A 26,038-nucleotide genomic window follows, 5' to 3' on the forward strand; every position below is an offset into this window, starting at 1 on the left:
GCTTTCTCCCTTCTCTCTCTCATAGAGAAGGGCTATCCCACTGCTCAGTCTCGCCTTGCATTTCAACACAGAGCAGTTCTGCACAATAGTGTCTGCACTGCCGCTCTGGGGGGTTATACTGTCTGTTCAGCCGAATATTCAACACCACAGTCTGCATCGTGCAGTGAATGGTGTCAGCTTTTTATGCAGCTTTCAGAATATTTTGATGTAATAATGATTAGATCGCTCCATACACAGAATATTCATTTCCTTTACAGTCATATTCTTTTACATTTTTTAAAAGTTCACCACATACAGAGAAAATTGAACTAGAAAATGCAAGCAACTCCTAGGCTGCACTTATCTCTGTAGATAAAAGGTGGACACATTAAATGCTGCCCAGAAGTCCATCCCAAGTTCTCAGCAGTTTCTGCCTGTAGCTAAAAGCCCAGACCCCTATGGGGACTGAGAACACTTCATCACAAGAATAGAAGGTGAGGATGTTAATTTATATAGATTGGGAGAAGAAGGGGTTCCAGACATGTTCCTCCACCCAAACTTCAGTTGTAACATAAGTACATGTAAGGCTTCTGTGTAATCTTATGCAAAATATGCTATCTGCTTATTTCCATGATGCTGAAAAAAACTACTTAATGGCTGTTTTCACTTCAAAATTAAATGCATGAAAGGTTCCGAATAATTTCCAAATATCAAGATTCCATATACACTAACTGGTCACTTTATTAGGCACACTTACCTTGTATCTGCGCTCATTTTCCAGTTTATCAGGTCCACCTGCCATACAGGTGCACTTTGACTATAGTCCATCTTTGCTCTGTGCTGCACACTAACTACCATGTCACTGTAATGCAATTGCAGTGCTCATCCATAATCCAAATAATATCTGCTCAGTGGTGGTCCTGTGGGGGTCTTTACTACTGCTGAATGAGGTAAAGAAAGGCTAACAAAGATTGCAGAGAAACAGATAGACTCCAGTCTACAACTGTAGAATTGTACCTACAACCCCAATTCCAGTGAAGTTGGGACGTTGAGTAAACATAAATAAAAACTAAATACAATGATTTGCAAGTCCTTTTCAACCTATATTCAATGAAAGATATTTAATGGTCAAACGGATAAACGTCATTGTTTTTGCAAATATTCAGTCATTTTGAATTTGATGCCTGCAACACGTTCCAAAGAAGTTGGGACAGGGGCAACAAAAGACTGGGAAAGTTGAGGAATGCTCAAAAACACCCGTTTGGAACAGGTGAACAGGTTAATTGGAAAGAGGTGTCATGCTTGGTTATAAAGGGAGCATCCCTGAAAGGCTCAGTCATTCACAAACAAGGACGGGGTGAGGTTCACCACTTTGTGAACAACTGCGTGAGCAAATTGTCCAACAGTTTAAGAACAACGTTTCTCTATGTGAAATTGCAAGGAATTTAGGGATTTCATCATCTACAGTCCATAATATCATCAAAAGATTCAGAGAATCTGGAGAAATCTCTGCAAGTAAGCGGCAAGGCAGAAAACCAACATTGAATGCCGTGACCTTTGATCCCTCAGGCGGCACTGCATTAAAAACCGACATCATTCTGTAACAGATATTACCACATGGGCTCAGGAACACTTCAGAAATCCACTGTCAGTGAACACAGTTTGTCGCTCCATCTACAAGTGCTAGTTAAAACTCTGCCATGCAAAGCGAAAGCCATATAACAACAACATCCAGAAACACCCAGCTTCTCTGGGCCAGAGCTCATCTGAGAAGGACTGACGCAAAGTGAAAAAGTGTCCTGTGGTCTGACGAGTCCACATTACAAATTGTTTTTGGAAATTATGGACGTCGTGTCCTCCGGGCCAAAGAGGAAAAGGACTGTCCGGATTGTTATCAGCGCAAAGTTCAAAAGCCAGCATCTGTGATGGTGTGGGGGTGTGTTAGTGCCCATGGCATGGGTAACTTGCACATCTGTGAAGGCCCCATTAATGCTGAAAGGTCCATACAGGTTTTGGAGCAACATCTGCTGCCATCCAAGCAACGTCTTTTTCAGGGAAGTCCCTGCTTATTTCAGCAAGACAATGCCAAGCCACATTCTGCACGTGTTACAACAGCGTGGCTTTGTAGTAAAAGAGTGCAGGTACTACACTGGCCTGCCTGCAGTCCAGACCTGTCTCCCATTGAAAATGTGTGGCGCATTATGTAGTGCAAATTACAACAGCGGAGACCCCGGACTGTTGAGCAACTGAAGTTGTACATCAAGCAAGAATGGGAAAGAATTCCACCTACAAAGCTTCAGCAATTAGTGTCCTCAGTTCCCAAACGCTTATCGAGTGTTGTAAAGGGTGAATCATCTGTTCGTGCAAAAGTAATTTATGGTGTTCCACAAGGTTCTGTTTTAGGACCTATATTATTTACAATATATATGCTACCACTAGGCACCATTATCAGTAAACACGGCATAAATTTCCACTGTTATGCAGATGACACCCAGTTATATATATCAAGTAAACCGGATGATAAAATTAAACTTGGCAAGATTGAGGACTGTATAAAAGACATAAAAGATTGGATGTCAAATAATTTTCTGTTACTTAACTCAGATAAAACAGAGGTCCTGCTTCTTGGTCCAAAATTAGCCAGAAACAGACTGTCTAACTCAACACTAAAACTTAACAATCTCTCAGTTTCATCAAGCCTATCTGTTAAAAATCTTGGTGTCATGATAGACGCTGATCTCTCCTTCGACACACATATATCTAATATCACTAGAACAGCTTTCCTGCATCTCCGCAATATCGCTAAATTAAGAAATTCATTATCTCTACAGGATGCAGAAAAGCTAGTTCATGCATTTATCACTTCAAGGCTAGATTATTGTAATGCCCTGCTGTCTGGATGTCACAGCAAAAGCCTTAACAAGCTTCAGCTAGTCCAGAACGCTGCAGCCAGAGTCCTCACAAGAACTAGGAAGTTTGACCATATTAGTCCAGTTTTATCAGCCCTGCACTGGTTACCAGTTAAATTTCGCATTGATTATAAAATTCTATTACTGACTTATAAAGCTCTAAACGGGCTCGCCCCTCAGTACCTGAGTGAGCTCCTCTCCCACTATGAACCATCACGCCTACTTAGATCACAAGGTGCTGGCTTACTACTGGTACCTAGAATAAATAAAGTTACATCAGGGGGGAGAGCTTTCTCATACAAAGCCCCCCAGCTCTGGAATAATCTTCCTACCAATGTTCGGGAATCAGACACAGCCCCAATCTTTAAGTCTAGGCTAAAAACTTATTTGTACAGTCAAGCATTTGGTGATTAGTCTTCCCTGTCAGGTCTAGACCTGCTGGAGTCTACACTGCTCTGTTTTACTGTAATCTGTGGTCAGCCACTCTTTACAGTACTAACTCTGTTTTTTCTTCTCCTTTCTCTGCCGAGCTGATCAGCTGCCCATCCTGTGCGCCTGATGCTGTTGCCTCTACTGCCTTGATTGGTGCTGCTGCTCACCAGCCTTCTGGACCGGTTTGACCACCACTGAGCTTCTTGCTGTACAGCGCTGTGCAGTCCTCACCCTCAGATCTCTCTCTTTCTTTTCCCACTTTACTATAATACTTCATACTAATAATGTTTGCTGTCCGGTGTCGACCATAGGAGGATGGGTTCCCCTTCTGAGTCTTGGTTCCTCTCAAGGTTTCTTCCTCTTTTAGGGAGTTTTTCCTTGCCACCGTCGCCACTGGCTTGCTCATGGGGGCTCGGACCCGGATTTTCTTTCTTCTTTTCTCTTCTCTCTGTAATACTGATTGTTCTGTAAAGCTGCTTTGTGACAACACCTGTTGTAAAAAGCGCTATATAAATAAATTTTGCTTGCTTGCTTGCTGTTGTTAAAAGGAAAGGTGATGTAACACAGTGGTAAACATGCCCCTGTCCCAACTTCTTTGGAATGTGTTGCAGGCTTCAAATTCAAAATGAGTGAATATTTGCAAAAAACAATAAAGTTTATCCGTTTGAACATTAAATATCTTGTCTTTGTAGTGTATTACACTGAATATAGGTTGAAAAAGATTTGCAAATCATCGTATTCTGTTTTTATTTATGTTTTACACAACATCCCAACTTCATTGGAATTGGGGCTGTATATGGTAAGTGGATAAAATGGACAATGGATGTCTGAATACAAGATACCTATAAAAGTGGCCAGAGAATATATATGAGAAGGTTTCACCACTAGAAGCATCAGTTTCTCCCTCTACACCTGTGGTTTTCAATACTGGTCCTGTAGGCCTCACTCCCCCGCACGTCTTAATGTTTCCTGCCCCAACACACTAATAAGCTTCTTAAATGGGAATTCCACTGAGGTTTCTGCATAACTTAGTGGTTGATACACAAACAGTCGGAGTGGTTTTATGTGAAATGGTTCATTTGTAAAATAAATGACTGACTTTACAGCGGTGGTGATAGGAATCAAGGGTCACAACACAAATATTTAAAGTTTAATTTAAAGTTAATATTGAACCTACATGTGTCTAAGTTTTTATTTGTAATTTTTATTTGTAATTTATATGTCATTTTGATGATGGTAAAATTATGGTCAGTCTAAAAAAATAGTTTTCTTTGGGGACTATTTTGCTTTAGAACACCTTTGTTCAAACCTTCTACCATGAATGGATTAAAATAGACTGATAAAAATATGTTTTTGACTAAAAATGTATGATAAAACTACTGTAAAACAATGTCTCAGCAGATGACAGCAGATAACATATTCATAACCATTTCATGTAATAACTTTCTGTGAAGAAGCTTTTAGAAGCATTAAACTTTTGTCTGATTCCAATCATTCTGACACAGTGAGTTTCTCTAGAATTAAATATTTTACACCAAACCACTCTGAATGATTTTTTGCGTGGTACCCATTTAATAACGCAGAAACGTCAGTGAAATTCCTTTTTAACAAGCCCTTTCAGACTCAAAGACTCAGGGAAAACACTTAAATGTGCGGTGCCAAGGTCTCCCAGTATGGATTTGTTCTGGCCCAGTATACGGCTGGGTCATTGGCCCAGATCTGGCCACTGTAAAACGAGTATAACTAACAAATGTGGCCAAAATCTGTCACAACTGCATTGCTGGTCCACAATGCAAAAATTGGCCCACAGATACAAACATGAGGCAAAACCATACGAAGCATCTGGGCCCATGCCTAAAATCTGCTCATAGTCAGCCAATACACACTTATGAAAGCCAGAATCAGCCCAGAACTGTCAACTATTTTGGAAAATACGAAAGACTGATTTATGAAAAAATAAAAGTATATTTCACATTCAGTTTGCGTTAATCTTAATGGCCAGTACTGAACAACTCTGGTTTTCAAAAACAGCTTCAAAAAATCTTTTCCTGTGGTGAGCTATGGTGCTTTCTAGTGCCAGTCAGCAGGGCATTGTACAGATGAGTGGACAGCGACCCTGAGCCACAGTGGCACACTGAGTTAGCAAGTTAACCATGCAAACTTTTCAAACTTTTTTGAGAAGTCTGAACATAACACAGAATTGCCTTTGTCTGGGTATTACTTTAGAACCGCGGTGCAGTGCATTTCTTTTCTTGTTGCTAGCTGTGTAGCCTTTAGCTTGCTAACTACAAGCTAGCACAATAAATCAATAATGAAATTGTATCATCCATCACGCATAACAGCTGGAGTATTGCTATAAAACCAATTCTGACCATAGCAAATCATTCAAATAGTATGATGTTTAAATATTAAGTGTTTTACATTTGGGTTTGGAAAGGGGAAAGTGTTGGGTCGTGATGATTCCTGGACAGGTTCTCCTGCCAAAGTTGACCCTTATGTTCACTCGATCCCTCACCACTCTGAGGGCTCAACTAACAAACTTTATTTGAGCTAATACAATAATGGAGCAGTCCCTGAAGATGGAGTTGGGCATTCCCCATACAGAAACGATGAGGCCAAGTGGGCAAGGGTGTGATAAACCCAGTAATGAAATGGGCAGCAGGACTGAGAACCACTCCCGTTATAAACAGAGCACTAGTGCCATCCTGTGGACATGTATTGGAACTGCAATGTGACAGACCACAATTTGCCAGAAAAATACACTGAAGCCTACATTTGAAAAATATCAAATTTATTTCCATTAGAAAAAAATGTGTACATTACACATGCACAGTCACACTGTAGTCATAAATATAGGCCAATGATTTCTCTTTTTCCTTTAATCCACAGAGCGAGCACACAACTGCAGACTTCCACATCATTTCTTGAGGACACCATGAATAATGCTTGCACTGTTGAATATTAAATCTCAATGCACTAAAAAGGCAGTCTGAAAATCAAGTATAAACATTTATAAATTATCTACAAATGGAGAAAAAAGTACAAAAAGAGTAACAGTGATCCAAACAGTAGAGACACCACATCTAATCACAAATGAATGCTTGAGATCTGTAGTTATAATGACCATTATAGTTGTAGTTATAATTATAGTTATATATTTATAGTTAATTCTGTGGTTAAAATAAAAATATGCTTGATTTTCCTTCTCTTTTTTGGCAAAATGATGATGTACGCTGTACAGACAGCTCAACGTTTTTGTACATTCTTTTTTGGCAGTCAAACTTTGTGTCTTTTTTTTATAGCTATCTCATTTTTCCAACATCAAAAAAAATCTACTTTTTCCATTAAAAAAAATATCAGTCAAAACACTTTAACTGATTGGATTTAGAACATCTACTTGATTTGACACAAATACAAGCTTCACACGTAATATATACCCTGGATAAAACCAAGCAGGAGTGCAATCTAAACCAGCGTGAGCTGCAGGAAGGTGTAGTCAGACGCTGGTTTGGCAATCTTGCATTTCCATTTGCAAAGAGAACATGTCTAGAACGCTTTAATGCACCAGGAGATTCCACCTTTAATGGTGTCCTGCAGGAGATACTGTATCTTGGGTGAAGTGGCATGTTTGATCAACGCTATCATGAGTGGGACTCTGCTTGCATACACACTGTACAAAATGCAGTCTTTGCTAGTGAAAGCATCCTGAATGTGGACAGGTACAGTAATATCAGAGGAAATCATCTTTAACTTAGCTTGTTTCAAGACGACATTTTCTGCCACTGCAGTAGCGTACTGTAAATTCACATGAAAATAATTCAAATAAGAAACAAAATCCTTTAAATAATCTAAAAAACACAACTGCTAGATCCCCAGAGCTGCCACAGCCATCCACGGCTGGAAGTCTTAGAGAGTATTATCGTTCTTGCTCTCTCACCTCACTCAGGTAGCTAATGTAATAGAATTGGCCGTTAGTGTTCTCCTCCAAGCGTGTTGAACTCTCCACTGACGTTGCATTAGAGGCAGTTTGAAAGTATGTGGTGGCTTCGCATAACTTGGAGAAGCATGTGCTGGCCTTTACCTTAGCTTGGTAGCATCATCATGGGGGACCCCCATTTATCATGGGGGACCTAGCTAGCAGGTGGAATTGGCAGTTACTAAAACAGAGAGAAAATTGGGGGAAAAAATAGCTCAAAATTCCTTTTAATAGTCTGTAACTTTTTTTTGAGAGGCTACTTTAGAGGTTTTGTAGATGGTCCCCTTGTAACTAACATTTAAAGTATTAATATCTATTAAATTCAAATAATCATGTTGAACATAACAGATTCTATGAAATCAAGCCCTAAATGTGAACCTAACCTTAACCCTTAAAGGTGCCTTCTAGCCTAAAACTAGCGTTTACTATGTTATTTATCACGTTATTTTTTATGTGGTCCTGTGAAGTGCAGCTACAGTGTCACTGATTTGATAGACATGGTTTTGTATCCTTTTTTTGTAGTGTTCTTTCACTACAATACCCAGCATGCACTGCACAAATATGTCATACAACCATTGGAAATTCCTCACAGCCGTGTAGCTTCTTTCTGCATTAGCCAGCCAACAGGGGAAAAAATCAAATAGTTCTTCACGTGTCTGCCCCAAAGCGCTTATCACTTTTCAAAAATTCCTCCCACCTTCAATATGTATCATCAGAAGGGAGTTTTCAGAGCTTTTAAACTGGAACACATCCCTCTAGAGACCACTGCTGCACTGCTCACTGCAGGACTGCTCTAGGAGGTGAGCAGGCATGTTGTAGTGAAGTGGGAATTTTTCAATTTGGTTAAAGTGCCCCTTTAACTTTAACTGAACACTTACAGCTAATACTTGTTGTAGACAACTAGTTTGAGTTTCACCAGATAGTTTTCTAATAATTTGAGCAACTATAGATAATCTATAGGGGATATATAAATTAAAATGTGATAAAAAATGTAGAAACAGGTTTGATCTGATAATAATCTTACAAAAATAAGGACTATTAGATTACTTGCATGTAAAATGCTTTCACTGGTAAAGAAAATCATTTTTGCAGTGCACTGTACACTTTTGTAAGTCTGCCAGTATGTTACATGCTAATACCTCACCATAATAGGTTTGTTGCTATTGAGGTTTTGTGTGAAACAGTAAAGCGCTCAGGAAAAGCAACCCTTGATAGTTTGAGCAGTAGGTAAGAGAAGTTATTCAGGCCTAGGCCCATGTTCATCAATCCCCCACCCCCCCCCCAAAAAAAACACAAGTGCGGCATGTGCAGAATTTGAAACATCAAGACATCTTTGATTATTTTTTTTCTTCTTTAGAGGACGACCCCTACGGTCAGATTACAGGAAAAATGAAACACTCTGTAGTTTAGCAGCACAGCACTTGATCACATATCTACATTTTCGCTTTTTCAGTTTAAGAGATGCACAAACATGTATGTTAACAGGACACAGTCTGCTCATTCACACGCTTACACATACGGTACCAGTTTTGCGTCACTCACCACACGAATCTCGCTTTTTGTGCATTTTGAAGGCAAACACAGGAGGCAAGTTTTAACAAGAGGACAACCTTCCAAAGTCGATATGGTGAAGGACATATGACAAGTAGGTACTTGTGACTGAGAGAGAAGCGGCTTCTTGGCAAAGACTGGTTTATTAAAACATCAGGAGCCAGTTTCACAGACTTAGATTAGGCCTAAGCCTGGACTAAAAAGGATGAATCACCTTTGGCACTGCAATTCAGTCCACAACTAATCCTTGTATAGGAAACTGGCTGCAGATGTTGGTAATAAATTATGCTTATTGAGTTTTGATGAAGGCCACTGCATTATTTAAAAGGTCTTTCTCTTGCCATCTCTCCTGTAATAGCACCAGCCCACCATCTTAAAACAATTAGTAATTGTGGCATTCTAGCCTTTACGGATCATAGTCTTTGCCAGCGCACTACCTTGGATTTGAATGTTTTTTAAGATTATCAACATAATTTGCCACCTCATATCATCCTATCATATCATTCATGCCTCCATATTAAGTAATGCACCAGATATTGATATACAATGGCAATGACTCAGGGGCTGATTCTCAAAGCATTAAGGACCATTATAACCCACAAGGGCCATCGTTTATTCCCAGCTTCACTCATAACTGATTCTCAAAATATTTCAGGCTCTATTTTGTCACATTACTGGTCTTATCTGTTGGCGTGACTATATTAAAATTTAGGACCACCTCAGAGAAGTCCTAGCAAAATAAAACCAGAATATATTTATGATCTTTTAACAACATCATAAAAAGAACACTCCCGCTTATTGGAAATAATATTGAAATGAACTGAAAAGCCATCAAAACCCATCAAGGATGGTGAGCTTCACCTATAACAAGTTTGACTTTGCATAATAGGAGAAAAAAAATAGGCCTTAGTGTTTTGTAATAAGTTATAACTTTCCAAAGAGCACGGTTAACTATTACATATTCAAAATTTCTCCATAATTCCATGGTTGATATGTAAACAGAGTCATTTACAGTATTGTAATGTGAGATGGTTCACTGTAGAAAAGTACCAACTTGGATTTCTTTACAGTGGTGGTGACACAAACCAGGGGTCACAATATCTACCATGCAAATATAGCCATTTTATTTACTATCCAAATTGGTCAGTCAATCTTCAGATGTGTTCTGAGCTTATATATATATATATATGTATATATATATATATATATATTTATAAAATATTAATAATGACTTAAAAAATAAATAAGTGCTCTGCACCTTGCATGTATCCTTCCACCTCAAAAAAATACTTCTTAGACCTAAAATATAAAGATCAAGCAGTGTTAAAATCATTAAAATCATAACAGAGATAGACATCTGGTTCCCATCACCACCGCTGTGAACGATCCTGACTCAGTAAGTTTCTCTACAATAGAGCATTTCGCATCAAACCACTCTGAATGACTGTTCACATCATAACCATTGAATTACGCAGACATTTTGGAAAATTTGGTGAAATGCTCCTTTGACAAAGCCCTTAAAAGGCAGATGTGAATAAAATAGCATTATAGTAAAATGAACAATAACATAAAATAAAACGTACTCATTACTCTTGTCTGATCATTGTGATTTAACTGTAATCACTTGAAGGTTGTCCCCAGTTTTGGCCTTGATGTAGGGATTTATATGTCATTTTTAATTCATTTTAATAAAGTGCTACCTGTGACAACATTTCGTGATGAATGGACCAATGGAATGTCTCTAAAATAGCTCCGGAAAATCTTGTTCCTTTCTTTTCCTGTAAACTAGCTACTTTGGTGATACGGGATTATGTTCTGACAGAGAATAAATAATATTATAAAATAAAGTTCTTGCCATTTTTTACACTAGCCTGAGGGTGACAATGTAGCACATGGGCTTCCTCACTCAATTCCCATTGGCTGTGTGGATTCTGAATTGCTGTCTGTCATTAGAAAAGAGCAAACCAGCTGACGTGCCACCTTCCCTTTAAGGTTTAGTCCATGTTACGCCACCACTACCTTAGGATATCCCATTGTACTTTTAAGAATAAGGCATGGGGAAGGTCATTAACTAGTCAGAGTTGTCCAAGGTCAAGAGGATCACAAGGCCGTGAAGCTTTGAGAATCCATCCCCAGATTTGCATCATTGCATGAGAATAGAGGAAACACGGTTTGTCACACATCAACACTTATCACCCGAAAGAGCACGTATTCTAGTATATGTGCGTGGCGAGTAAATATGAACACTATTGTAGATCTGACTGATAGATTACACACTGCGCTGCTGATTTGAGCCCATTTTGTTACCCTTTTGATTAAGCTCTGTGTATGGAGTTCTACAGTGTTATTTGAATCAAACCATCTTTACTTTGAGAACTTTTTGAGCAGCTTCTTCCCTTTGGAGAGCAGTCCTTTTTTCTTTTTGGAGGCCAGGTCTCGGGGGCCCCTGGCAGGGCTCAGGGGCCTGATGGGCCCCACAGGGAGCAGGGGACGCACAGTGGGGGACGCTGGTCTTCCGGGGGCCGGGGCAGGAACTGTGTTTTCCACAGGCACCTAATGAGAGATCCATCAGGAGAGGGGGGGGACAGTGCAGGATGTTAAACAGCAAGTGTGACTTCACCTCACGTGCCTGCTCTAGCTTGAATACAAAGGTATACCTTGTCTGAAAAGAGCTATGCCTATTTCTGGGGCTTCACTGCTGCGTGTAGCTGTTTATTCTGGACCTTCACACACTGTCTAGTGCCCTAAAAAGCTTTTCAAAACCGTTCTAAAGATGTCACAGTGAGTCATTTCTGCAATGACTCAGCAGAGTCTGTATAGACTGTGTAAAAAAGTAGGCGAGAAACCCAGGAGAGCAGGAGCACAAATCACAAGGCGGTAAGCTGAACAGAGCTACACCATGAATTACAATGCTCTGATCTGAACAGTTGGTGCATAGAGGACTTGTGGAAAAAGAAGTCAACCGCTTCTAACAGTCTAAAAGTTGCATTGCTATTCCAGAGCTGTAGAGCATTAATCAAATCCATAGAATAACATTACTGAGAAGCCTCTGATCAATAAGAACTTGCATTTGACATACTGTCGCTTTGCTAAAGAAAAGCAAGGTGTGGGATAGCCAGGAGAACAGGGTTTTGCTGTCAGCACCAGAACAAACACATTAGCAAACCACACACCAGGAACCAACTGCAGATACCATATTATTGCCTGATGCATTAGTGTGCCAGATAGGAAAGTATATTTGCTTTTATATATTACTCCTCAGCTTTCCATATTAACCCATTTATGTCCAACATTTACATCCAGTGTTATAATTGGTGCAGAGGTCTTCAAATCTGGACCTTGAATCCTGCTTCTGGTCCTGGGTTTTGAAATCACTGGTAGGTATGACACTAAATGGCCAACTAACAGTGCAAATAAGTACCAGCAAATACAAAATACAAGATTTGAAATTGGAAGTCCAGATTTGTGGACCTCTGGTCTAAAGTTTCTAAGTTTTTGTATTGTTACCCATCTAACAGTGTCCATCTGATTTTAATTACATGTGATTTTCATACTTATGCAAACAATCAGATTAGAATGTTCTATTGTTTTATTAAAAATTACTAGTAATGCGATCAAACACAGAATCATATGATGCATAAAGCCATAAAAACTCATTTTTTAGCCATATGCTTTAATCAGAACGAAAATGTCTTCAGTTTTGTGCTCAGGCCAGCTCAGAGAACACATGGACTCATGTGGTAATGATTTTAATATAGACTGAAAAATAAAATTGTACTGAAATTTAAAGCTGTATTGCTGATTCACCTCATGTTCTCTTTCAAGAGTCTCTCATTTATCATCTTTCATGGAAACCACTGTCAACAATCAAAACTAGCCATCTGAGTGCTTAGGTTATGCATGCACCCACGCTCAAATGACTAGCCTTTTTATAAATCAATTATAAATTCTAGAGCAGGGACGTCCAAGCTTATGCACAAAGGGCCAGTGAGGCTGCAGGTTTTCCTTCCAAACGAGCTGGAGCACACCTGATTCATACTGATACACCTGACCTTGCTTAATCAGTTGCTCAGCCTTCAAAGTGACTGGAGGATGTGATTGCTGGGGTTTATTTAGAGGGTGGCATGGCAGCCACTGAAATGTTTCTGTTGGAGAACATTTATTCATCTGTGCCGAATCAATCTGTGTATTAGAGCTCCGCAGATTCAAGACAGAAACATTTTAACACATACACTATATTTCCAAAAGTATTCACTCACCCATCCAAATCATTGAATTCAGGTGTTCCAATCCCTTCCATGGCCACAGGTGTATAAAACCAAGCTCCTAGGCCTGCAGACTGCTTCTACACACATTTGTGAAAGAATGGGTTGCTCTCTGGAGCTCAGTGAATTCCAGCGTGGTACCGTGACAGGATGCCAAGTCGTGAAATTTCCTCACTACTAAATATTCCACAGTCAACAGTCAGTGTAGAGAGCTTCATGGAATGGGTTTCCATGGCCAAGCAGCTGCATCCAAGCCTTACATCACCAAGCGCAATGCAAAGCATCGAATTCAGTGGTGTAAAGCGCTGCCACTGGACTCTAGAGCAGTGGAGACGTGTTCTCTGGAGTGATGAATCGCACTTCTCCATCTTGCAATCCGATGGACAAGTTTGGGTTTGGCAGTTGCCAGGAGAACAGTACTTGTCTGACTGCATTGTGCCAAGTATAAAGTTTGGTGGAGGGAGGATTATAGTGTGGGGTCATTTTTCAGGAGTTGGGTTCGGCCCATTAATTCCAGTGAAAGGAACTCTTAATGCTTCAGCAGACCAAGAGGTTTTGGACAATTTCATGCTCCCAACTTTGTGGGAACAGGTTGGAGACGGCCTCTTCCTGTTCCAGCATGACTGCCACCAGTGCACAAAGCAAGGGCCACAAAGACATGGATGAAAGAGTTTGGAGTGGAAGAACTTGACTGGCCTGCACAGAGTCCTGACCTCAACCCACTAGAATACCTTACAGATGAATTGGAGCAGAGACTGCAAGCCAGGCCTTCTCGGCTGACATCATTGTCTGACCTCACAAATGTACTTCCAGGGGCTCCCGTGTGGCACAACCGTCTAAGCGTTGGCTCTGTCATCAGGAGATTGCAAGTTCAATCCCTGGTGGTGCTAGGAGTAGCCAGGAGTCCAAGAAAGCACAATTGGTATGGCTCTCTGGGTGGCTAGAACGGCTCCCCCTTCTTCCCCCACCATTCAATGCGATGCTAGTCAGCACAGACATCCGTTAGCTGACGTAACTGAACTGGTGGTTGGCTTTTCATCTGAGTGCGTTCGGCTATCCAATGATGTTGCGAGAGCGGCAGTTTGAAAAGATGCAGTGTCTCTTCACAGGTCTTGGAGGAAGCCTGTGTTAGCCTTCACACTCCTAGCATTGGTAGTATCATGTGATGTGTCCTAACTAGTGGGTGGAATTAGAGACGACTAAATTGAGGACAACAAATGTTGTGCAGACATCATATTAAACCATATGAATTAAGACTGGGATGTCAGTTCATACGTGTAAAGGTAGACAAGCGAATACTTATGGCAATACAGTGTATCTGAAAAAACAAACTAAATCTTGATCTGATAAATCTTGATATGAACCTGAACATATTGTTACACCGCTAGTGTGCATGCATGTCAGTTGTGCACACAGGGCAAATATTATGAACACAAGCCATATATTCAGACACTCATATCACATTTAAATCATCACACCCTCAATACGGACCAAAGGAATGTCAGATATGGACATTAATGGGTTAACACAGGTGAAAGCCAAGGAGTAAACTGTCAACTGCTCAAACTGTAAACCAAGATTAAACACTACGGAAACTTTGTAAATCAACACTGGAAAACCTCAGTAGTGTTTGTAAAGGGAACTATAAGCTTTATTTCTCCTTAAAGAACTAAACTTAATGACCTTCCAACTGTTTTTTTCATTTTCTTTGTGTAATTTCAGTTATTGGGCCTTGGTGGACTTCTCCTCTGCATAAGACCAGTAACTGGTATCCCCAGTTGGTCACTTAAACGTTAGAAACAGCCTGCTAGGATGGAAAATGAACAATCTTCCTCTGCTGTTGCCAAGCGGGTGGGAAAAAAGGAAATCAGAATGCAGCGACATCATTTCAGTAACATCCACACATCAAACATGAGGAAAAGTTAAAGAAAAAAAAATACAAAAACAAAACACCAATACACAAATGAACACGGATGTCCACTGATAGGTCATCATAAGAATTCTTTTCAGTTTTTCGTTTATTTCTTTATCATTACAGTAAATGTGTCATCATTTTACTCTCTCTGTGAGAGAGCGGATGAGTGATATTTGCATGTTCTCAAAGTTCTTAGGGCCTGAAAAATAGAATTTCGAGGGGTGTGCAATATACAAAAAAGAAACAAAGCCTCCTTAAAGGAATACAACACAAAGGCCAAAGTATGCTACTCTTATATAAAAGGTATGAAGTTTATTTTGAAAAAGGCATGCTTATCTAGTGAAGGGCGATGTACATTAGACTCTAGTCATCTCAATGGGTTACAAATCTTGAGTCACAGACCCTTTGGACATGTTCATAAAGCACTTAAGCCAATGTTGTTTTTGTAGGTTGTCACGTTTTCAGTGCAAAGACATTTTAGAGTCTCATTCGCTTCCCACTTTGGTGTTTTGTCCCAATGTCCTCTTAGGATGCTCTATCAACACCCCCCCCCCCACTGTAGCAAGTCATGCCATTACTTCTGTCTCTCTGTCTGTGCACTGATCTTTCAGCTCGCAATGGGCTTTGCTTCTCCCTTTCCAAACGCAAGAAAGGTTGGACTGGAAACCACTATGCACTTGCACCACCACACAAAACAAACAAGCACGAGAAAACACAGAGACGGCGAGCGGACGGAACTCAAACGGAGGATGGATGGACACAGGGCCTAGCGCTGAGAGCGGCGATGGTGTACCCGTTTGGCCTCGGGGCGCGGCGCCGGCGCTGGCTCTTCCGGCTCGTAGCGAGTTGGAGTGTCTGTCAGATAGACCTCCACGTCATCAGGCACTTCTTCTAGGAAATTAGAGGGAACCAAGCCCCGGTGTCCATTAAGCTCTCCCTGCAAAACGAAAAATGGGAAAATGCAATCATGATCTTGTTGTGAGGAAAGACAGTAAGATAAACATAAAAGACTAGGTTTTCATCCAATGGTAAAACCAAAACTGGTGTGTTAAATTAAAAAAGGCTCATATTTTAAATTTTTATTATTTTATTTTTTACCTAATGTCCAGTGACCAAAAACACTCATTGTTAATATTTACAAGGTCGTTTTCCAAGCTCTCCATATCAAAGATCAAACTGGTTGTTTTTGCTACTTTACCTGTAAGGCTGATCTATGTGAAATGACCTCTATTCTGAATGACTGTTTGAATTTTTAAAAAAAGAATCGTAACAGTCCATATAGTTAAAAATTCTCACTGATATAAAAAAAAATTAGATACTCCTTTCGAATGCTGCAATAGTCCACTATGATACTATGTGTCCAAAAATATCTACACCCCTTCTAATAAGGTGCACCCATTCTTCACACAGGCTTTTGAACTGCACCCACACAACTTGTATAATCTTAATAATAAAGTAGTGCCAGTAGAATGGAATGCTCTAAAGCAGCCACACATGAGCCTGACGTCTCCATGTCCAATGACAAATGTCAGTTAGAGGGGTGTAAAGCCCCCCTCAGCATTAGGCTATTTAGCAGTGAAACTGCTTTCTCTGGAGTGATCGAACATGATCCAGTACCTCTGAGACGAGGCTTTTGTGATCCAGAACTAATCATCTATCATAAGTATCTGACCTCATTCGTGTCTGACTGCAATCGAATCCTCACAGCAAAGATCCAATATCTATTGTAAAGCCTTCCCAGAAGAGAAGAGGCTGACACTGTAGCAGTGGATGGACAAACTCCTTACTATTACCTCTGATTGGGGGGGGTGTTGGACATATAGTGCACATTTCATTCCCACCAGCTAGGAGCAAAACAATGTTTCATCATTTTCAACATGATCTTTTTGCAACTTAGTTTGCCCATTACAAAAATGGCATTTTGGTCAAATTATGTCACTATACTGGCAGATAATATGGCTTGTTTCAAGCACATTTCTTACAACATGCAGAATTATATATCAATATAGTTGGACAATGAGTTTTTTAAACAGGTAAAGAATATCTAGAAATAATTGAAATACTCTAATATTACGGTTGGAACCATCTCAGAATGAGAAACATTAGATATATTGTTTATATATTGTATGTATGCAGATTTAAGATCATTTCCCTTGCCAATATACCATTTTTTGCAGTGCATATATGGGATGTATAGACAGGGGAGCCAATGGTACATAATGAAACTATTTTTTCTTGGCACAAATCTTCAATTTAAAAAAAAGCAAGGCACATTTTGATTTCCCTGACATGTGCATTTTAAGTTGAAACAGTTGGAAAAACAACCAGCTCTGCTAAATCACTTACACAGTAAAATCCATCCTCATCTATTTCCCCATATACAGCAATGATGTCTCCAGCACAGAAGGTCAGCTCTGCCTGTATCAAAAAGGATAAAATTAGTTAGCTCAGAAAAGACCAGTCAGCAAACTGAAACACTGAGATTGTGCTTCTGTGTGTGTGTGTGTGTGTGTGTGTGTGTGTGTGTAAGCACCTCTACGTCTACATTTGGGGAGCTCTCTCTGGGGTCGTAGTCGTAAAGGGCAACCATTCTTCTAGTAGCCACAGGGTGGCGGCCGCCTTTTCTGTTCTGTTCTGTGAAAGAACACAGGAATACAGATCTGAGAGTCATCTCTTCCTCATGAACACATCAGACATACAATAAAGTGTCAACTGGAAAATTTAGCAAAAGTAAGAACCAACATAATTTGGTTCTGTCTCTTATGGGCCCTAAAAAATGCCTGTACAACTAGATAATTGTTTCCCTATATGAATGAAATGAGGACAGATGCTAGTTAGGCTATTTAGACCCTTAAGTCCTCTTGCTTCGTTTCTACAATTCAGTTCTTTCGTTCAAATTAAGAGCTTTATAAAATCATGAACATGCCAGTCAGGCATGTCATTAAAAAAAAGCGTTTAACGCAGAAACCTCACAATTCGCTCACAAATAGCCTTCCTTTAGCATAGCACCCCTGTTATATTAGTGCCAAGCTAGCAGTGATGTATACTGACATTTTATGCCATTTATTCCAAGCTCTAGTTTAAAGACGGAACAGTTTAAACCTTTAACAGACATTCAGGTCACATTATTTAAATAGTGTGTCATGGTTTTGCAGCAAAATCCTTTATAAATCCATTTTAGCCTCTGTCTGAACATTACTGGAGTATTTTAGCCTCTTAGCTATTGCTAAGCTGTTCAGAACATTCCAGTAAAAGCAGAAAAGAAAGCCTGTTCACAGCGTTGTGTTCAAAAATACTTGAATGTGACTAAAATAATTAAGTGATAAATCATGAGAGAGAGTATATCATCATGAATAATCTGTGATTTGGTAACAGCCTTCAGAGCTAATAGATTTGACACTAATCCACTGAGAGAGAAAATGTGTGAGGGAACATATATTATATATTATATAATTATATATAATTATATTATATATTATAATCACAGAATTTACGCACAATACATATTATCCATCCATCCATCCATCCATCCATCCATCCATCCATCCATCCATCCATTATCTAATCCGCTTCTCCGTCAGGGTACATATTATGTATCTGCAAATATTTTTATTTGTATAATTTATCACTAATGTATTTGTGTTGCTTAATTTTTTGATCATTATTTATTCCTATCTGTTGCCTCTTTAACAACTTCCTCATCTGGGTTCTAAAATCTCATCCTTTGATAGCAATGTTCGCTCTTAGACGTGAAGCAATACCTATTCTGTCCACAGGAGTGTTTAGCGGGAGATAGCCCTGCTTCATCAGCTGCTCCATAGTCTCCTCATCCTCCGCTCGAATCTCTGACACCATGTTACATGGAATGAGGCCGGACCGGCCACGGATCTCCCCCCGATAAAACCCATCAGTGTCCTTGTCCCCGAATACCTGAGATAGAGACATAGATGGAGAGAGAGGTTGAACAGAGTGCACAGCAGTCGTCATACTGCCCTGGCCTGATGGTCAAACGTTATCAGTTTAAATCCGTTCATCCAAATCCTCAGTCTCACCAAATTAAAACAATATAATCCACAACAAGAAGCCGGCCGTATGGCTCTTGGTTGCCTTACCTTGATAATCTGTCCTTCTTTAAAAGGAAGCTCCTCATCAGCTGCGTCCGGATTTGGGGACATGGAGAGGGGGTCATAGTCAAACAAGGCTACGAAGATTCGGAATGGGTCTTCAGGCTCGGATTCATCGTAGTATGGAGGAGAACGCCGGCCACGATCCCTATATCCATCTAAAAGAGGGTGTATAGAAGACTAAAAACTTAAAAATTTACATTGATATGGTGATGACTGTATTTGAAGGGTTTTTTCATGACTTCATGGCACATATATACGCATTGAATAACATGTAAAAAGCCATAGGCGTACGTTTGGCTTGAAATTTGGCCAGGACAGATGGGAGGGGATGTTATGAAGTGGGAATGATTTTATATTATATTATATTATATGATTCATTTTGTAAACAAACAACCCCCCATCATAACATCAGAGACAGATTTATCTATCCAATTTAATGTTTAAAATATGAAAAGGCTGTAGACAATATTTGAGTATTTAGGAACAGTTCATGTCAGTATTTGCAAGCTGACAAGAGGCAAAACATAAAAAAAATATATATATATAAACATAAAAGTCAAATCATTCATATACACACATACGGTATCTGGCGTATGTTGCATATGTCATATCAGCTCTAGGTTACTTGGGAATGATGCCTCATAATAATGTTACAAACAGAGCAAATGTCTTGCAAATACTGACACAAATTTATAAATACTCAGTTATTGATTTTTTTATGTTATTCAGATATTATGTATGTGTTATGAAGCGCCTAAGTAGTTTTAGCAAAAAATCTTAATGAGGAACCATCCATTCACAGTTTTGAGTAGTGATATATGTATAGGTTTTTAGTATTCAAGTATTTAGACAACCTGTATCATCAAAGATAGACTCACATACCATAATTTAAGGTGAAGTCATTTGCACTTGTTCAAATGACCATGCAGTAGTTCAGATCAATGGACTGAGTGGGTGCTTTACATTTTTCTAATCACACTTGCAATGTGCTCAGTCCATTACTGTTTTATCGCTATTTGCTTTTTGAGTGGGTTAACAGACAAACCAAAGACACTGTAATGAAATGGGTATGGAGTGTGGGGGTAGTGTACCCATATGGCAACATATTACACACGAGCAGCAAGCCAAATATGTGCTTCACTGAGAGCCCAACAGACATAACAAAGAAAGGAGGCAAGAATATACACACAGTCTGGGCTACTGTCACCATGCAGTAAGCTGGACCTGTGAGAGACCAATCAGACGGGCATGATTAGTCAGGGATAAAGCTGCACCTGTTTTTTCTCAATCGTACAGCATTTACTGCCAAAGAGGAATGGGCAAACATGCCCAATATGCATTCTGGAATGGTGAATCTATAGCTCACACAAAGAAAGTGTTGAATTTTGATATGCTACAGCAGTTTGTGAAAGGCAAATTCTAGACATGGATTAGCTAGCAATCTGCATTCAGCATAAGGCAGCACCCTTAACTTTTACCACCCAATCATGCACATACAAAGTAAAAATTATGGGTGTGTTGAAGAAAAACGGGAAGGGTTTAGCAGGCAACTCATGACAGGTCAGTGCAAAGGGGGTAGGAACATTCTCTGAGCAGTAAGCAAACATTCTACTGTGGCGGACAACCATCTTACAGCTAGTGTGGATCACTGCGCCTCAGCACAAGCCTCCATCTCGGTGCAGTCCGGTGGCTCATGCGTTTCAAATCAAGGCTCTTAAAGGCATTTTGTCCCAGACCACTTCTTTCTCTCTCCTCTTTCTCAGCTTGCACCGAGTGTGCTTTGGTAGAGCGAGGAGCTGCAACACGTACCATAGGGAGGCCTGTGGCCCCTGTGCCTCCGCGAGGACCATGTCCTGTGCCGTGCTACACTGCCATAGTAAACATCCTCCATGACCGGAGAGAGGTTCCCCTCACTGTTACTCTCAGTGGTTATCTCTGAGGGAAACACCAATCAAGAGCTGTTACCATGCACAAGCTACACAACCCTCCGCTGCATTGGCCTTATCAGTCACCTCAGTCTTGCTGGTCTTGGAGAACTATGCAGGTGTCTCAGATATGAAGAAATATGAGGTTTTAAGGTGCTAATTTAGGGAACTTATTATTTGAGCTCAATAAAACTTTTCAGACCTACAAGAATTGCATCATGTGAAGCTCTTTAAAGGACTGACAGAACATGAACATGGTTCAGACACAAGGGTGATCAGCATTCACTGAGGAGCCCACAGAGGTTCTCACATCCTAACATCTACGATGAAATGTTGAGCAGGACATTTAAGGGGGCACAAAGAACATCTGCTCCATGTTCCGACTGGGAGTCCACTGACCAATAGAGGGCACCATGAGTGGTCTTCTCTGGGGCTGAGGACCTCCGTGAGCTGGCCTCCGGCCTGAGTCACGATCCAGACGTCCAGAAGATGACGTGTTCCCTCCAACCTTAAACCACAAGAGAAAATGCAAGCAGACTATTATAGACTGTTAAAAAGACTATTAGGGATATTCTTTCCTCTATCTTTCCTCTTAAGTAATTCTGAAGTTAGGGGACTGATTACTGTTGAGCATTTGTAAGAATCAGATTTTGATCAGATGTAGCTTAGCATGCAAGTGCTGTTCACCTTCAGTTTGATGAATAGGTTGGTTTTGGACAAACTCATTTGTTGGAGTACTACTTTGGCGTATCAATTAGGGCAAAACCATTGAATTTTAGATGCAGCCACAGACTCTACAGTACTGTGCAAAAGTCATGTATTTCTTTCATTTTCATTCATTTCCAGCCAAAAAGTTACTGATTTTGCAGTGTTAGGGAAAAGTGGAAAACATATATTTAACATATAATTACACAGACTAAATATAAAATAAAATACTAAGTCAATATCTAAATATAATAACCAAATATATATATTTTTTTTAAGTATTCAGTGTGTCCACCCATTGCTCTAATTACAGCTTCCATTCTTTTCAGGTGACTTGCTTTCAGTTTTTTAAAGAAATCTGCAGAGACATTTTTCTACACCTCCAAAATTCAGTCTTGGAAGTTGGTTCCAGTTTTTTTCACAATCCAAATAATCCCAAGCAAGCTCAATGGCGCTGAGGTCTGGATTATGGTCAGTCCATTGTTTTAGAGCACCACTTAAGCTTTAAAAGGAGCTATTTTTACTGAAGTACTTCACTTGACATCAGCATCTAAACGTAGATTAACATGGTCAAACTACTCAAACACTCTACAGGAAGAAATACACAGCAACATGACATAATGTTACATGTGCTTCTTCATGACACAACGTGTAAGCATGATATTTATTACAAACAAGAATTGAATTGATTCTTTTGATTTTTTCCCTCTGATATCTGATCTAAATTATTTTCAAATACTGCCATGCATTAACAATACAATTCAAGAAAAGGCCTTGTATTACATTTTCTGTACTGTGCTGACTTTTCCACCCATCCTTATGATGGCTATGTCACCTGTAGTATACTTGACCCACCTTAAGAGCATTGTGTGAGTTGCGCCGTCGCCCTTCCTCCAGCTGCATCTCTGAGTACAGCTCCTCCTCATCTTCCTCCATGATGTCAGACAGGTCTGAACCCCGACTGCTTTCTGTCTGGTACTCTTCACTGTGGCTGTAGTGGGACTGAGGCCAAAATACAGCATTTCAGAACTCAGCACGACACCAGCCACACCCAACCTGGGGATTCAGTTCTGACAGTGTTAGGAGTCTCTAACTAAATCATATTGATCAGTGCCACCCCACAGCTCCCGTACCTGCCTGCCCAGCTCTGAGCCCCTGAGGAAGTCATCCACAGATGCTCCTCTTCTGCGGGACTGATAGCTTTCCTCATCCTCCTCCTCATCTGAGTTCTGAGAGTGAAAGCCCTGACTTCTCCTCTCCATCTAAATATGGCAAAATACTTTCAGAGACTTCAATAACCACATCCTGCTGTTCTTTCGTACAGCGTGTCATGATTTCTAATCGTGTCCCTACATAAAGTCTCTCAGAACAGCACTCAGAGAAAGTATCAGAGTGTACACTACCATTCAAAAGCTTGGAAGCACAGAGGACACTCACCCGTCCACTCTCTGCAGCCACTCGTTGGGCAGCCTCCCGGGCAATGGCCTTTGCCATGTTGTCAGGGATGAGCGTGCCTCTGGGCTGTGGGAGGATCCTCTGAGGAGATGGTGAGCGGCGGTTGGGGCAGGGAGGGGCCTCTAGTGTGTGTACGTGCGGCAGGGCCGGGGGCAAGCCGGACGGAGAACAGACGGGCTCCCATGGCTGGGGTGGACCCCCAGCAGGATGAAGCATGCCTGGCCCCTGCTCTTTGGTTTCCAGCTCTCTGGCACTTAGTGGTCTCTGGGGCTGAGGAAGGGGTAGCTGGGGGATATGGGGTTGGGGCATTGGAATGGTGGGCTGGGGAATTGGAATGGTGGGCTGAGGCTGGGGAAATGCATGAGGGGGTAGAGGCTGGAGGTGTGGAGGAGATGGCTGAGAGGGATGAGGCATGGGATGAGGCTGTAGATGAGAGGATGGCTGGTTTGGGTGAACAGGGAGTGGTTGGAGATGGGCATGAGGTTGAAGTGGGCCAGTAAGAGGTGGAAGAGGCTGAATTGAGGGTGGGAGTGCTGGGCGGGGGGGCAGGGGCTGGGGCGGCTGGTGTGGAAGAGGTGACTGGATGTGGTGAGGTGGAGGAAGGGCTTGGGGAAGAGGCACAAGCAGGTTGTTAGGAATGACGGCGACATGGGAGTCCTGCGATTCCCCTTGTGCTGATAAAGTCCTGACCACCACCTCACGAGCCTCCAAACACTGGAGCCGGTTCAATTCCACTGTTGCAAAATCTGCCAGTGGGTACAACACCTCAGCGATCTAAAAGCAGAAAGTCAATAAACAGAATTACAGAATATAATCACAGACATCAGGTTAAGGCGGTCATTCTTTACAGTCTTAACCATTTATTACATATCATAACTACCTTACATAATTGCTTTTATAGCAATATAACTATGGTATAATTTATAGCTGTTCCACAATGATAAGCCTAAAGCATGATGTATTAATTATTACTTGTGCAGAACTTCTGTCAAAAGTCAAAAAGTAAATTGAATTTAAGTGTAACTCATTGTGCAAGTCATAATTTAGTTTAATATGTAACATTTGAATTACATTTAAACAATAGCAAAAACAGTAATACGTCTTAGCTTTGAAGGGTTAATAAACCTTTTTGATACGTTTTATTTTATTTAGTTATTAACCCTTCAAAGCCAAGACTTAAACCTGTTGATACAGAATGTGAATTGAATGTCAAAGTAACTTATTGTGCAACTCATTATTTAGTTAAATACATAATCATATAACTACATTTGAAGAGCATCAAAAAAGTAAGAAGTTTTGGCTTTGAAGGGTCATTAACTGAATAATAAAAGCATCAAAAAAGCCAGTTCTTTATGTGATGCCATAGAAGAACTGGTTAAGTTTTCTTAAAAAATACATTTCAATGAATGGTTCTTAAATGTGATGTGAAGAATAGATTTCAAAAGTTTAAACAAGCTCCAAACAATGTAAAGGTTCTTAGAGGAACCCCTAATTTGACATTAAATGCTTAAAGGTTCTTTAAATGTTTAAAACATTCTTCTCACTCTCTTTCAGAAATGTTTTCCAGGGAACCAAAGGTGTTTTTTAATGGCATTGACCTTTTTTGTGCCTTTTTTAAATGTAAGTCTAGAATTTAAAAGGTTGATGAACATCTTACTCAATGTGTGAATTAATTTAGAAAAAATACAGTAGTGTGCAAAAGTTTGAACACAGCTTAAAATATTGAAAAAGTACTGTACACATACTAAATTCAGCAAATAAACAGTAAGTATGCATTAATGTGTGCAGAAAAGCGTTCCCTGTAGAGGATTACTTTTATCCACTTTTGCAAGACAGTATGTTGACAGTACAGATACAGATAGTATTAAATTGTCTTGCTCAGTCAAAAATGCTCATGTTGCTTAAGAAGTGCTACAGCAAAGTGAACAGTTGTAAAGACTCATCTTCTCCAGCAGAGGGCAATAGCATTTTTTATATGAGCAGAATTTTTAAAAAAGGACTTTTCAGCAAAAGATTTTTTGGGCCTCCAGACTGTCGATGTGCAGTGTGGTGTGCAGTGTGGCTGTATTACGTAAATTTGACTGGGAATGACTATTGTGCAGTGATTCATGCCCTCACCCTCTGGCCCTTGGTGCATACTGCGTAGCCAATGACGTTAGCACCATTGGAAGTCCCCATGGGTGTTAATGGAGGGGGCTTCCAGCAGACCTGGAGAATCCCTGGGGCCTGACCACACTGGACTTGTACCTCATGGGGTGGAAGAGGGGGCCCTAGAGGGGACAGATAACATAGTCAGTTGCACATTGAGCCTAAATGAATCAGTGCAGTTTGGAACATAGTGTTCCTCTTGGTTCAGTGCATATACCAGGCAGAGGGGAAACATCTGAATTCAAGCATGCAGTAACATGGACATTCAGATGGAACAGTAAATCTTCACGGCTGAAAGACTGTGCACGGGTGTGACGGTCTTCACAATATACAAATGTGTTGCGATTTTGGTTGAGAAGAAACACATTTTGGGCTACTGAGTTAATTGAGGTTGGCCTTGGAGGTCACTGGACTATGAGGCGCCAAATTGTAACTTATGCACCATTTAAGGTGGAACAAAAAAATTTAATAAGAAGTTGGCAAACAAGATGCCAACCTCAACTTCATTTGTATTTTGGAGGCTGTGCATGAAGAAACTAAGCTAATTCAAGAAAGCTCACCACGCTTCAGCTGAAGCTTTAAGTCGCACTAAAAAATGTAATCATTACTAAATTTGTTGTAGACATCCCCTGTAAAATGTGTGGTGCATTA

At 40.3% G+C, this 26,038-nt stretch overlaps 1 protein-coding gene across 8 annotated transcripts in view; it reads right to left on the bottom strand.

The window, feature by feature from the left end:
• Window positions 1-6,523: 6,523 nt before the first annotated feature.
• Window positions 6,524-26,038, bottom strand: part of si:ch73-287m6.1 (RIMS-binding protein 2) — a 95,312-nt gene continuing 75,797 nt past the window's right edge. For 5 of the 8 annotated variants that reach the window (XM_037545953.1, XM_037545952.1, XM_037545951.1 and 2 more), the window contains 12 exons: window positions 25,358-25,509; window positions 23,222-24,013; window positions 22,918-23,046; window positions 22,640-22,786; window positions 21,479-21,587; window positions 20,964-21,089; window positions 19,140-19,309; window positions 18,789-18,957; window positions 17,561-17,661; window positions 17,374-17,445; window positions 15,821-15,964; window positions 6,524-11,400 (listed from right to left, as the gene is read on the bottom strand). In XM_037545953.1, coding sequence (XP_037401850.1) covers window positions 11,212-11,400; window positions 15,821-15,964; window positions 17,374-17,445; window positions 17,561-17,661; window positions 18,789-18,957; window positions 19,140-19,309; window positions 20,964-21,089; window positions 21,479-21,587; window positions 22,640-22,786; window positions 22,918-23,046; window positions 23,222-24,013; window positions 25,358-25,509 — 2,300 coding nt within the window. In that variant the 3' untranslated portion in view covers window positions 6,524-11,211. The remainder of the gene's footprint in view (window positions 11,401-15,820; window positions 15,965-17,373; window positions 17,446-17,560; window positions 17,662-18,788; window positions 18,958-19,139; window positions 19,310-20,963; window positions 21,090-21,478; window positions 21,588-22,639; window positions 22,787-22,917; window positions 23,047-23,221; window positions 24,014-25,357; window positions 25,510-26,038) is intronic. The other 3 variants (XM_017714251.2, XM_017714243.2, XM_037545954.1) reach the window with 2 other exon arrangements.

This window comes from Pygocentrus nattereri, chromosome 16 (assembly GCF_015220715.1).
Source record: "Pygocentrus nattereri isolate fPygNat1 chromosome 16, fPygNat1.pri, whole genome shotgun sequence".
Classification (NCBI taxonomy): Eukaryota; Metazoa; Chordata; class Actinopteri; order Characiformes; family Serrasalmidae; genus Pygocentrus; species Pygocentrus nattereri.